General features: G+C 42.0%; 1 protein-coding gene across 2 annotated transcripts in view; it reads left to right on the forward strand.

Annotated features, from left to right (window-relative positions):
• trpm4a (transient receptor potential cation channel, subfamily M, member 4a) overlaps window positions 1–13406 on the forward strand; it is a 171521-nt gene that overhangs the window by 43809 nt on the left and 114306 nt on the right. For both annotated transcript variants that reach the window (XR_007447791.1, XM_049560180.1), the window contains exons 4-5: window positions 1303–1483; window positions 12623–12792. Coding sequence is in view for 1 of the 2 variants with exons in the window: in XM_049560180.1 (XP_049416137.1) it covers window positions 1303–1483; window positions 12623–12792 (351 nt within the window). In the remaining variant the exon portion in view is untranslated. The remainder of the gene's footprint in view (window positions 1–1302; window positions 1484–12622; window positions 12793–13406) is intronic.

The raw sequence follows: 13406 nt of genomic DNA on the forward strand, positions 1-13406 counted from the left end.
AGTGTTGGTCACATAGGCATCATCAGATGCTGGGTTTCTTCCCTGGTGATGCTCTGCCAGCCCTTTACTGCAGCCGTCTGCACTTCCTGCTTGTGTTTTGGGTATTTTGCCCTCAGTTTTGGCTTCAGCAAGAGAAACGCATGCTCAGTTGGATTCAGGTCAGATGATATGACTTGGCCATTGCAGAACATTCCACTTCTTTGCATGAAAAATGTCTCTAGTTGCTTTTGCAGTATGCTTCAGGTCATTGTCCATCTGCACTGTGAAGCATCGTCCAGTGAGTTTTTAAGCATTTGGTTGAATCTGAGCAGATAATGGTGCCCCAAACACTTCAGCTTTCATCCTGCTGCTCTTGTCAGCAGTCACATCATCAATAAATACAAGAGAACCAGCTCCACTGGCAGCCATACATGGCCATGACATAACAACATACCTCCACCATGCTTCACTGATGAGGTGATGTGCTTTGGATCATGAGCAGTTCCTTCCCTTCTTCCTTCTCTTGTCTTCCCATCATTCTGGTAGTTGATCTTTGTTTTATCTGTCCATAGTATGCTGTTCCACAACTGTACAGGCTTTTTAGATGGTTTTTGACAAACTCTAATCTGGCCTTCCATTTTTAAGGCTAACCAATGGTTTGCATCTTGTGATAAACCCTCTGTATTTATTCTAGTGAACTCTTGTCTTGCTTACTGAATTTTGTGCTGTAAATCATTTCTTCTGACCTTGCAGGGAATCAGACCCAGGGACAGGCATCAAGAATAACTATATAGAAATAGCCAAGCTCCTTGCTGATGGTCTTGTAGGTCATATAGAGCATAAGTATTAAACTTAGACTGTTTTCTAACCAATTAAACTAATTGTAGCTACTTTACGTAGAAACAGACTTGATTATTTTAACCAGAGAGGGCAGTGAAACATTCCTTTTCTTTGTGGTATAATTTAGGTAACTCTTTAAAAGATACTTTGGGATCCACTGAGGTGTATGACTTATGTGTTATGTTGCTGTTGTACAAAAAAGTGAAGTGTTTTATTCTGTGTCATGAAGGAACAACTGAAAACTCATGTGGACAGGTTGGTAGTCTAATTTTCTGAAACACAAGAAAGCATTTTTTAGATGGAATGTTGCCCATGATGGACCTCTAGGATTAGCTCCCATATACATTAGCTGAACAGCATGAATAATGTTAAGGTTTTTTGGTGAACTGCATCTTTGTCTGAATATTTGGAAATTATCTGATAAATGCATTCCTTTTTCTGGTTATCTGTCAGACACTACAGTCCTCTCTTTGTCCTGTCTAGTTTCTGCGCCTGTCATGTGACACATCGCCTCAGATCGTCTACACCTTGATGACAGCTCACTGGGGCCTGCCTTCACCCAACTTAGTGGTGTCGGTGGTGGGGGGTCAAGGCCATGAGAAGCTCAAAACATGGGTGAGGGATGTCCTGAGAAATGGGCTGGTTAAAGCCGCACAGAGCACAGGTAAGAACCCATAGTTACCATTAGGATCAAAAGAACCCACTGAGAATGCACCCCGGAACAATTTTGTATGAAAAATTCAGAAATTGTAAAATATTGATTATATGATGTCACTTTGTTCTGGTCAGCTGTACACTTGGAAAATTTATGCAAAAATACTACAACCCTGATTCCAAAAATTCGGAACACTGTAAACCGTAATTAAAAATAGAATGCAATGATTTGCAAATCGTTTGACCTATATTTAGTTGAATACAGTGCAGAGAGAAGATATTTAGTGTTCAAATTCATAAACTTTGTTTTTTTTAATGCCTTCGCACTGGCAATAGCTGTGGCCGGAGGCATTGTGTTTTCAGGTTATCTGTCCATCTGTATGTACGTTTTCAATTCAATTCAGTTCAATTCAAACTTAATTTCAGACTCAGATCGGTCCATATAAAACAACAACATAAAAAAACATCTTAAAGACATGCAAACATCCTCTCCAGTGCCTCCAAAAACTGGAAAAGTACCTAGTACTACTCATTTTAGGCAAAGCTATAGCCATAATAATTTCATTTTTTGAGACTATCAGTTGCTCCATAAACTTGTACATATCAATTTTAAGTAGAGCACCTAAGGTTGGAACACCACTGCATACAAACAACTGACTGGCACTCGTCCTAGGAAGCTTCAGCAAGATTCTAAGGTTTCCTACAGGATTTTTTGAAACTGTGGGGGAGGGCTCCGGCGATAATGGAAACTGAATGTTTTTATAAATACACTATTTATTCACTACACAACTGTAGCACAACTATTTACACAACTGTAGTCTAATCTAATGGCACAGTTTGCAGCCTGGCTGAGAGCACTTTATTTTTCTTGATTTTTTGAAAAAGAGCTCTAAGGCTCTGTTGTATGAGGTGGCCCATTGATGCTTCCTGTTCCTCAGGTCTGTCCTCGCCTACACATAAAAACAATTAAAAGTGTGTTGAATACTGTTGAACTTGAATGTGCTCTTACACTGACCAGGTGTAGCATATGTTTACGCTGGATGTGTAGAATTTATTGTAAACTAGCAACAATATGTGTGTGGACTAGTGCAACCAGAAGACAGCAGATTCGGTCAAGGAGGAGAAATTATAATGATGGCAATATCAAAGGAAGACTCGGAGACTGAAATGTGCTTAATAGGTACCATGTATTGAAGTGAAAAAATGAATAAATAAATAAACAAACAAATTAAAAAAAAAAAGAGTGGCCATACAAAATTAGATTCAATAGAAAATTGTAAAAAATCAAAATATACCAAATGCCAATGTAAGTAACAATAAAGTTGTCACTTCAAAGCTAGCTTAACGTCATTTAGATCTGGTGCACAGAGCAATAAGTTCTTTGGATCCAAGCAAATAAATGCTGTGTTCTTTCCACTAATTCAACTGATAGTTAAACCAAAAGAAAAGAAAACATCACAATGCAATTTCAACATAAACAACCAAAATACCCCAACTCAAAACTGTTTGAAATAGTGGACCTCTTCACATGCCACGAGTTTCCCGTGTCCAACACAGTCCAAACGGGGGGAAAAAGTCAATTAGTCCAAAAGTCAATTAGTCAGTCAAGGAGGGGTTAATGTGCTGATCCAGGGGATACCTGAGTGTGTGTGTGTGTGTGTGTGTGTGTGAAGCGGGGAAAAAGAGATGAATGGGGCTGGGCTGCAGTGTAGCCTACCGCCTTGGCAGGTGAGATGCTGGTTGCAGTAGATCGAAGTTCTTCTTGGTCCAGTTTAGGTTCGAATTAGCTCGCCATCATGCGTTCTTCATGCTCAAGTTTCTCCATAGTCAAAAAGCCTGGCCTTTATTAAGCAAAAGGCCTTCATTTAGCTTCATGTGCTTTCATTTAAATCCCACAAAATAAATAAAACAAAACAAAACAAAACAAAACAAATACATGTACAAGTATAGATATATATACTATACAGTATCTGTTTCATTACATTCATAATGTCCTTTTAAATGTAACCATCTGCATACAAAAGTGACACAGTTAAACTTCCATACATTGGACCAGGTTAAACTTCCATACCGTGAATTAACCCAAGCCAGGCGCAGCACCGCATTAGCCTGTCAGCTGGTGGCTAACCAGCAAATGAACAAACAACAAACTACACACTAGTGACACACATGCTACACAACAGCAGTACGTTTGTTTAACTTATAAGACAGTGTGTAAATGATTGCTGGTGATGAATGTTAAATATCTGACGTGTTAACATGTGACATGAGTTACCAACATGCATGTCGCTAACATGCATGTTGCTAACAATAACACATTAACTCACCAATTCACTCGTCAAGAGCCTTCATGCAACCAGAGTTCCTCAGCAGGGTTTCACACAGGGTAGCCGTCTACAAGCCATAAAGTTCAACCATTACACCTCATGTTAACCGGTTTAAATGTTGAAACATGCGGGTAACAAACATTTTACCACTGACCTGTAGCTGCTCCGCTCTCAGCGTCCCCAGTCATCTGACTAAGCAGCGTACCCACTTCCTGTTAGTAGCGCTGAGGCTACTCCGTTGCGGCTCTGATTGGCTACTTAACTCACGTGACATTCATTCACACAGTTTCACATAATTTCACATACTTTAATTTTATTTACCCACTAGAGACCTGGGTTACACAGGGGTACGTCCCAAGTCCCTTAAAATTACTGCTAACCACCTTACCTAGCCACCTTACCTAACTGTTTAGTCCCTCCCACTTAGGAAAACATGCAAGGAGTCAGGAGTTAGGAGTGAGGAGCGAGGATTGCTGATTAAGAGACATGAGACGGCCTTGCTCTGAAGCGTCACGTAAAGCGACGTCCTTTTCTGATGATGGCAGCACAACTGGATCTGCTGCATAACGGAGCCAGCGTTTGGCGTACAACCCAAGTTACATTATATTCGCTGATCAAAGCCGTAACCCCCAACCAGCGCCGTCATGACTTTGGTCACACACTTTTGCATGTATTACCATTGTTATTGAGTCATTTGCCAAAGTTTACAGCATACGACATCCCTCCGTCCTTAGGACCCTCACAGCAGATAAGGAAAAACTCCCCCAAAAAAACTCTTTAACGGGGGAAAAAAACAGTAGAAACCTCAGGAAGAGCAACTGAGGAGGGATCCCTCTTCCAGGACGGACAGACGTGCAATAGATGTTGTACAGAACAGATCAGCATAATAAATTAACAGTAATCCGTATGACACAATGAGACGGAGAGAGAGACAGAGACAGAGAGAGATGCAGGACAGACGGTAATAGTAGCTTACAACATTAATGAAAGTAATAATATTAATTAATATTAATATTAATAATTGATATTACCTACAAGCTATTAAACATTATTCCACTCACATGACATGCAGGACAATTAATGATGGGCAAATGTGTTTGTGTGTTTGTGTTTGTGTGTGTGTGTATGTGTGTGCGTGATGTTATATCAACACATGTGGTTCTGGACATGAGCAGCTGCACATTTAACAGCCACACATCACCGACAGTCCGCTGAACAACGCAACGGGTTGTGAATGAAATAAACTTAATTACAACATGACAGTCTTGCAAAAATATCATTAACGTTACTCTTTGTAGTCACATAGGCATGTGAATTACAGTGTTTCACTGCAAAGAATGCATGCAACGGGTACACTTGCGCTGTTTCTCCGCCATCTCGTTCAAATGAGCAAGATGTAGGGGGCGGGTATTTATATGTCAGGGCCTCAAGACGAAAAATACTTCCTGTTACGAACCTCTCGTGTTACCTTACTCATCGCACCCAACAGATCCCTCCTAACTCCTAACGCTAACTCCTTACTGGCAGGAATAAGAGACATGAGATGGCCTTAAAGATGGCGGACCTCGAATGACTTCCAGTTCAAGTAAGGAGTTAGGAGTTAGCAGTATAAAATTAAGAGACTTGGGACATATCCCCCGTTGTCTGGAGAGGGGGCGTGGTAAACAGGTAGCAGGTGTCACACATTATTAAATGGCCCCCCCTTGACGGCGCCACTGGCGCGCACATGTGAGTTGTTGACAGTTGCGCTGGTATAGGACAGCAAAAAGATGGGGACCTCGACATTTAAGAGGCACATGACGAAGGCTTGCCATGGAAAGAAAGACGAGAGTCAGCCTTCAATATCCACGTTCGTATCCTTAAAAAAATGTTGGGTTTAAACCAGGCTCGGTCTCATAATTACAGTTAAAGGGACAGGCCGGGCAGGGCTCGGACAGAACATGCACAGGCTCGGGTGGGGTCGGGTTGGATTTTTTGGGCCCAATCTAAGCTCTACACAGCACTGAGGAATGCAGGAGAAACTTTAAGTGATGGCTTGTTAACTCAAGTCAACGTTTGCTCAGATGATGACAGCGTGATGAAAGTGAGAGTAAGAAACAGAACAGAACACATTAGGGTCGTTTTCACAGACTTGAACAAAAATTGCATCAAACTTAACCTTGCTTAGGTAGGCAACCTATCTCTCACTCCTATTCTCTCCCTCTACTTCGGACTGACGTCTCTTTGCCTCCCATCCACTCTTGAGCGCGCTGCAGTACAGCCAGACAGGCAGGTGATGACTCCGGTGTTCGTTTTTCAAAATAAAGTTAATTGCAGCGTAGTGTCACATAACATTTCATGATATTTAAATTATCATTTCAAACTCTGATTATGGTAAGTATATGTGCGTATATTGTGCTATATACAATATATTTATATATACAGTACAGGCCAAAAGTTTGGACACACCTTCTCATTCAATGCATTTTCTTTATTTTCATTACTATTTACATTGTAGATTTTCACTGAAGGCATCAAAACTATGAATGAACACATGTGGAGTTATGTACTTAACAAAAAAAGGTGAAATAACTGAAAACATGTTTTATATTCTAGTTTCTTCAAAATAGCCACCCTTTGCTCTGATTACTGCTTTGCACACTCTTGGCATTCTCTCAATGAGCTTCAAGAGGTAGTCACCTGAAATGGTTTTCCAACAGTCTTAAAGGAGTTCCCAGAGGTGTTTAGCACTTGTTGGCCCCTTTGCCTTCACTCTGCGGTCCAGCTCACCCCAAACCATCTCGATTGGGTTCAGGTCCGGTGACTGTGGAGGCCAGGTCATCTGCTGCAGCACTCCATCACTCTCCTTCTTGGTCAAATAGCCCTTACACAGCCTGGAGGTGTGTTTGGGGTCATTGTCCTGTTGAAAAATAAATGATCGTCCAACTAAACGCAAACCGGATGGGATGGCATGTCGCTGCAGGATGCTGTGGTAGCCATGCTGGTTCAGTGTGCCTTCAGTTTTGAATAAATCCCCAACAGTGTCACCAGCAAAACACCCCCACACCATCACACCTCCTCCTCCATGCTTCACAGTGGGAACCAGGCATGTGGAATCCATCCGTTCACCTTTTCTGCGTCTCACAAAGACACGGCGGTTGGAACCAAAGATCTCAAATTTGGACTTATCAGACCAAAGCACAGATTTCCATTGGTCTAATGTCCATTCCTTGTGTTTCTTGGCCCAAACAAATCTCTTCTGCTTGTTGCCTCTCCTTAGCAGTGGTTTCCTAGCAGCTATTTGACCATGAAGGCCTGATTCGCACAGTCTCCTCTTAACAGTTGTTCTAGAGATGGGTCTGCTGCTAGAACTCTGTGTGGCATTCATCTGGTCTCTGATCTGAGCTGCTGTTAACTTGCGATTTCTGAGGCTGGTGACTCAGATGAACTTATCCTCAGAAGCAGAGGTGACTCTTGGTCTTCCTTTCCTGGGTCGGTCCTCATGTGTGCCAGTTTCGTTGTAGCGCTTGATGGTTTTTGCGACTCCACTTGGGGACACATTTAAAGTCCTTGCAATTTTCCGGACTGACTGACCTTCATTTCTTAAAGTAATGATGGCCACTCACTTTTCTTTAGTTAGCTGATTGGTTCTTGCCATAATATGAATTTTAACAGTTGTCCAATAGGGCTGTCGGCTGTGTATTAACCTGACTTCTGCACAACACAACTGATGGTCCCAACCCCATTGATAAAGCAAGAAATTCCACTAATTACCCTGATAAGGCACACCTGTGAAGTGGAAACCATTTCAGGTGACTACCTCTTGAAGCTCATGGAGAGAATGCCAAGAGTGTGCAAAGCAGTAATCAGAGCAAAGGGTGGCTATTTTGAAGAAACTAGAAGATAAAACATGTTTTCAGTTATTTCACCTTTTTTTGTTAAGTACATAACTCCACATGTGTTCATTCATAGTTTTGATGCCTTCAGTGAGAATCTACAATGTAAATAGTCATGAAAATAAAGAAAATGCATTGAATGAGAAGGTGTGTCCAAACTTTTGGCCTGTACTGTATATATATATATATATATATATATATATATATATATATATATATATATATGTATGCCCAGCTCCAAGGAGTGGAAGACCGGCTCTGGGGCGTGAGTAACAGGCTGCTCCCGCAGACCTCGATAGACGCCAGCCTGCGTTGGCTGGCGGATGCAGGCGAGCGCTTGCTGCCGCAGGGTACAGCCACGGTCCACGCACCCAGGTGGCCATTAAGGCCACGCACGTGTGGAGGTGTCGCTAACCAGAGGAGAGGAAGAAGAGGAAGGGGCGGGGTCGGTCAATAATAATTGAACGTTGAAATAATTTGTTTTGGGTGATTTGTTGTAGCCTATATTTAATGTGATTGAGTAAATTTACACCATGAATGTGTGAATGGATGTACACAGAAATACTCACATTTAAGGACAGAGCTGTGCAGCCGGGTGGTCTCTCCTCTCCCGTGCACCCTGATGCTCTTCCTGCTGATTCGGCACATGCAGTTCAGGCTCTCTCTGCGTAAGTCCTCCTCCTCCTCCTCGCAATAATGTACTCCATCTTTGTCGATCACATTAAGCAAGAACATTTTAACATTTGTATAGGCAATCACATCAAGAACGTTAACCCTTAAGACACCGAACATAACTTACAATTTGTTGACAGTGTTTTTCTCGTGCGCGCGCTCTCTCTTTCTCTCTCACTGTCTCACTCTGTTTCTTTTCTTTTGACTTTTCTAAGATGATAGATGCTGAATACTCCCTATCTGATGCAGTGGCTGTTTGTGGTTGGCTGAGAGGGATGTGAACACATTAGTTTGCAGCTGTGTTAATCAAATCAGGTTGGGTTTCCATTACGCATGCCAAACGGTGCCAATCCCCTTTGATCTGACATCAGATGTGACGGGACAGTCGATATAGAGATACATTTATGTGCTGATTGCAGATAGTTGTGTTGGGAATCAACATATATTTACCTCACACGATGGCACCAAATATGTTGGGGTCAACACCTTAGGCTTCACACGGAGGCACCAAATATGTTGGGGTTAAATTGGCTATCGGAAATAATTAATAATTATTATTAATTATTAATAATTATGTTAAATAATGTGACTTTATTAATTAATAGGTTGACTATTCATTCACCCTTATGCAACATCAAACAGACAGCAGGCATGATTCCAAAGAATTACATTTATTCACAAATTAGGAAAGCAAACCAAAACACACAAATTCTAACTAACTATATACAAGCTTGGTGTGTATATGTGTGTGTGTGTGTGTGAGAGAGAGAAAAGGGAAAGACAAAGGCGGGTGTGGTGATCAAGTAGCCGTTTGGCCTACAAAACAAAATGGCTGACAACAGAGAACTACCAAAATGGCCGAATCAAGGCTGGCTTCCGGTCGAGGGAGGTGTCTTTCTGACCGTGTGGTCAGGACAACGACAAAGGAAAAGAAGCGGGAACTTTGAAATGCCTGTCTGGATGTAGCTCTGTTGAAAGCCTATTTGTTAATGAGTCTATGTCAATGTGACGTGTGTTGCAAATGGTCTGAATTAGTGCAGAGATTGTTTAGTTTCATGCAAGAATCTGTTTGTGGACAGTATTAACAAACTGAACACTTAGCTGTGGCGAAGCCAACTAATCAATGACCTAACTGCAATCTATCACAACACTAACTCAGTAAACAGCATTAAATCACATACAACAAGTCAAACAGTCTTGCTTAGCCTGTAAAGCTGTGATAAGCTATGCCCAGTTGTTACATTACCAATCCTTGAATTCTGCTGTTTGCCGGCAGAAGAAGGCTGGGAAGATGGTTCCAGCTGCAGTCTTTGTTGTCCTTTGTTCCAAAGGTTCTGATCCAAGGAAGTCCCTCGGGGTCCTTGCAGAGTTAGACGCTGGGTGCTAACTCACTTAGTTCCTTGTTGCTGGAAAGCCAGTTTACAAACCTTGTGTTTGCCAGAGAGTCTGTGATCAGTTGCCCTCCATTTAGTGGTTTGGGCTATGGAGCAGGGGTTTGGGCCTCTGCTGTCCAGGCCCAAACAGAAGAGGTGTTAGCTGTTCAACAGCTGGAGCAAGAAGAGCACTGCTCCACGGTTGAAGCAAAAAAGAGAAAAGAATCTGTTGGAAGGGAGCACAAATCTACAGATGCCTGTGACATCAGAGTCACATGTCACTGTAAAGGTCCAATCAAGTTTTGGGACTTGAGTCTCACTGAGGTGTGAGGTGAGACCTCCTGTGGAGATGGGTGACACCTAGCTCTCTTTGTTTGAAGACAAAGAGCATGCAGAGGAAAAAGCCTTGAAATCAGTGATGATTTTACCAAATGATAAATCATCTGTGGTCCTGTGAATCCCAGCAGTTGCATTGAATAGTGGTTTTTGTGGTTATTTATTGCATTGTTAATGTGCCTGATATTCTGGAAACCTGCCTGTGAGGTTTTGGTGACGTGTGTGCACTGTCCGCCGGTCAGCCAAACTTCCACTACACCGGCTTTGCTCCGCCTGCGCTGACAGTAGACCTGGTTTCAGCTGGCGAGCTTTTAGCGCACCTTCGGCGAAGCCTTTTGGCACGAAACTGTCACTGCGCCAAGCTGGATCTCTCGACACCTCCCCCTGCTGTGCCGCCACACCCATCTCAGCGCACCTCTGTCTGCCAAACTATCAAACTGAGCGCGCCTCGGGTTGTGCTGCTCGAAACTAGCTCTGCGCGGGGTTCGCCACCCTGCACCAAACATGGCTCAAATGTTAACTTGGACTCAACAATGAATTGCTTAGTTTTTGGTGGTTATAGGTCAAAGGTCAAGATCACTGTGACCTTGCATGCATCTCATTCTTGTGAACGCAATATTTCAAACAGCTTGAGGGGATTTCTTTAAATTTGCCACAAGTGTCCACATGCATTCAATAATGAATTGATTTGTTTTGGTGGTCATAGGTTAAAGGTCAAGGTCACTGTGACCATGCCTGTCCCATTCTTGTGAATGCACCTTGAGGGAATTTCTTTCTTTCTAATTTGGCACAAATGTTCACTTGGACTAAGTTATGAACTGACTGGATTTGAGTGGTCAAAGGTCAAGGTCAATGTGACCTTGCATCTGTCTCATTCTCATGAATGCGATATCATGAGGGAATTTTTTGAAATTTGACACAACCATCCACTTGGACTGAAGAATAAACGGATTAGAATTTTGTGGTCAAAGGTCAAGGTTAGTGTGACCTGACAAAATGTGTTCCCGTTAAAGGTTTTTTTTGGGGGGAGTTTTTCCTTATCTGCTGTGAGGGCCCTAAGGACAGAGAGATGTCGTATGCTGTAAAGCCCTGTGAGGCAAATTGTGATTTGTGATATTGGGCTTTATAAATAAAATTGATTGATTGATTGATTAGCCAAAACTCAGGAATTCATATGTTAATTATGACAAAATTTCATCTAATAGGATAAAATAATGAAGTGATGACATTTTATATGCAAATGATCAGCTTCACTGTGACATCATAATGTTCTGCATAAACACTTTTCTGGCTATTATTCAGTGTCAAATTTCAGGAACAGAAGGGGAAATATTTGGCCTGATAGTTAAAGGGATAGTTCGGGTTTTTGGACATGAAGTTGTGTGAAACGCTGACCATCTGTAGCTCTGATGTGATGGTGTCACTACTGTCAACGAGCCTCCTGCTCTGAGAAATGGCCCGTAGCTTACTGGGGAAAGGTAGTTTTTAAGATAGAAGGGGGACACATAACCAAAAGGTTTTACGCTACAAAAAAGTATGCATGTGTTTTGTTAGACTATTTCAGTAATTTTAAAACATTCCCGCATTATGTCAGACCTTGCTATCAATTGGGACTATTTTCTGGCCAGTATCACTCCGTCCTGCAGGCCTGCAAGACAGCACGCCAACAGAAATCAATTAGACAGTTCATCACCACGCCGTACAGGGGCGCAGGATAGCAACGGCTAACGAAAACTTCATCGGCTGTTTCCAACAGAGAACCGTTAGGCTATTATTAGTGAGGAAGAAGATGTACTAGCCCTACTACTTCAGCGCGAACACTGGCTCAGGCTCACGACACACCCTCGTCAGCTGCTGTAGGTAAACAGAGGAATACCAAAATGGTGCGAACTTGTGATTTCCCCAGCTGTGGGAATAAAAACATTGCCGGCTCCCAATTCCATCGGTTTCCTGTTACAGATGTAACCTGTAGGCAACAAAACCCGAACTATCCCTTTAATTGGTGACACAAATCCTGGGTGTCCACCTTGAAACTGTCCTGACTATACTGATCTTCTGTGCTGTCAGGGAGAAGATGTGTGTGAAGCATCCATGTTTTCACTGACATGGATGTAAACTGCAAGAAAAATGCCTGTGGGGCAGTAATTCTGTTTTCTGTTTTTTTTCTTGATCCACTTTTAGTTACACTCAATAATTCCTGTAGATGTCTCACATCAAAGGGAGGAATTATGTTCTTTCTATGCAGAACGTGTTAGCTTTCATCAATGCCAAACACTACACTCAGAAACAGCAAAGTAGAACTGATTATTACTATTATTATTATTAATACTACTACTACCACTGCTATTACTACTAATGATAATAATAATAATATTAATTTTAATAATAATAACAGATTTTGATTAGAAGGTACCTTTCAAAACACCCAAAATCACCTTACAGATTAGAATGGGGCTCAATATTATGTTCTGACAGCCTTTACTATATAAGTTTGTATGTATATACTATACTGAAGGGTGAGTTACTGAACAGCTCACCTCACTACTCTTCTCATCCTCTCACCCAGGGGCCTGGATCTTGACCGGGGGTCTGAGAGAAGGCGTGGCCCGCTGTGTGGGCGAGGCGGTGAGGGACCATGGGGCTGTGGCTCCTGCTGACTCCCAGAAGAAAGTGATTGCTGTGGGGCTGGCACCCTGGGGCCTGGTGCACAACAGGCAGCAGCTTGTCAATGCCCAGGTACTCACCTGCTAATTCTCTACTGATTCCACTGACGTTTGCATGTGTCACTCATACTGTGGCATGTACACAAATATGCCCTTTTCAAATCTTATCCCTCTTCAAATCTGTCACATCTTGTGAGAAACTAATTAAAGTAGATGTTTATTTTTTACATTTTTTATTTAACCCATATTTAACCAGGTAAGTCCTGTTGAGATCAAAAATCTCTTATACTAGGAAGACCTGGCCAAGACAGCAGCACACAAAAAGTTACAGCAAAACAACCACATAATGAAGAACATAAAAGATATACAATAACATGTAGAAATATTAGAACACCTACACACAATGGCAAGAACCAACCGACTCATTCATCGTTGTACTTATGAGAGCTTTAAAAGCAGTCAGAGAGACCAGTTAATGTAGTTTCAAATCTTTTTTGAAGGTTATTCCAAGTAAGAGGAACAGGGCACATAAAAGCTTTCTTTCCCAGCCCAGTCCGTGCATTAGGAACAGACAACAAAACTAAATCTTGGGATCTCAGACTATAGCTACAGTTAGACCTCTGTTCAATCAAAGTATAAATGTACGAGGGGAGTTTACCCAGTATAGCTTTATAAATGAACAAATAC

The sequence above is a fragment of the Epinephelus fuscoguttatus genome, linkage group LG19 (assembly GCF_011397635.1).
Source record: "Epinephelus fuscoguttatus linkage group LG19, E.fuscoguttatus.final_Chr_v1".
Lineage (NCBI taxonomy): Eukaryota > Metazoa > Chordata > Actinopteri > Perciformes > Serranidae > Epinephelus > Epinephelus fuscoguttatus.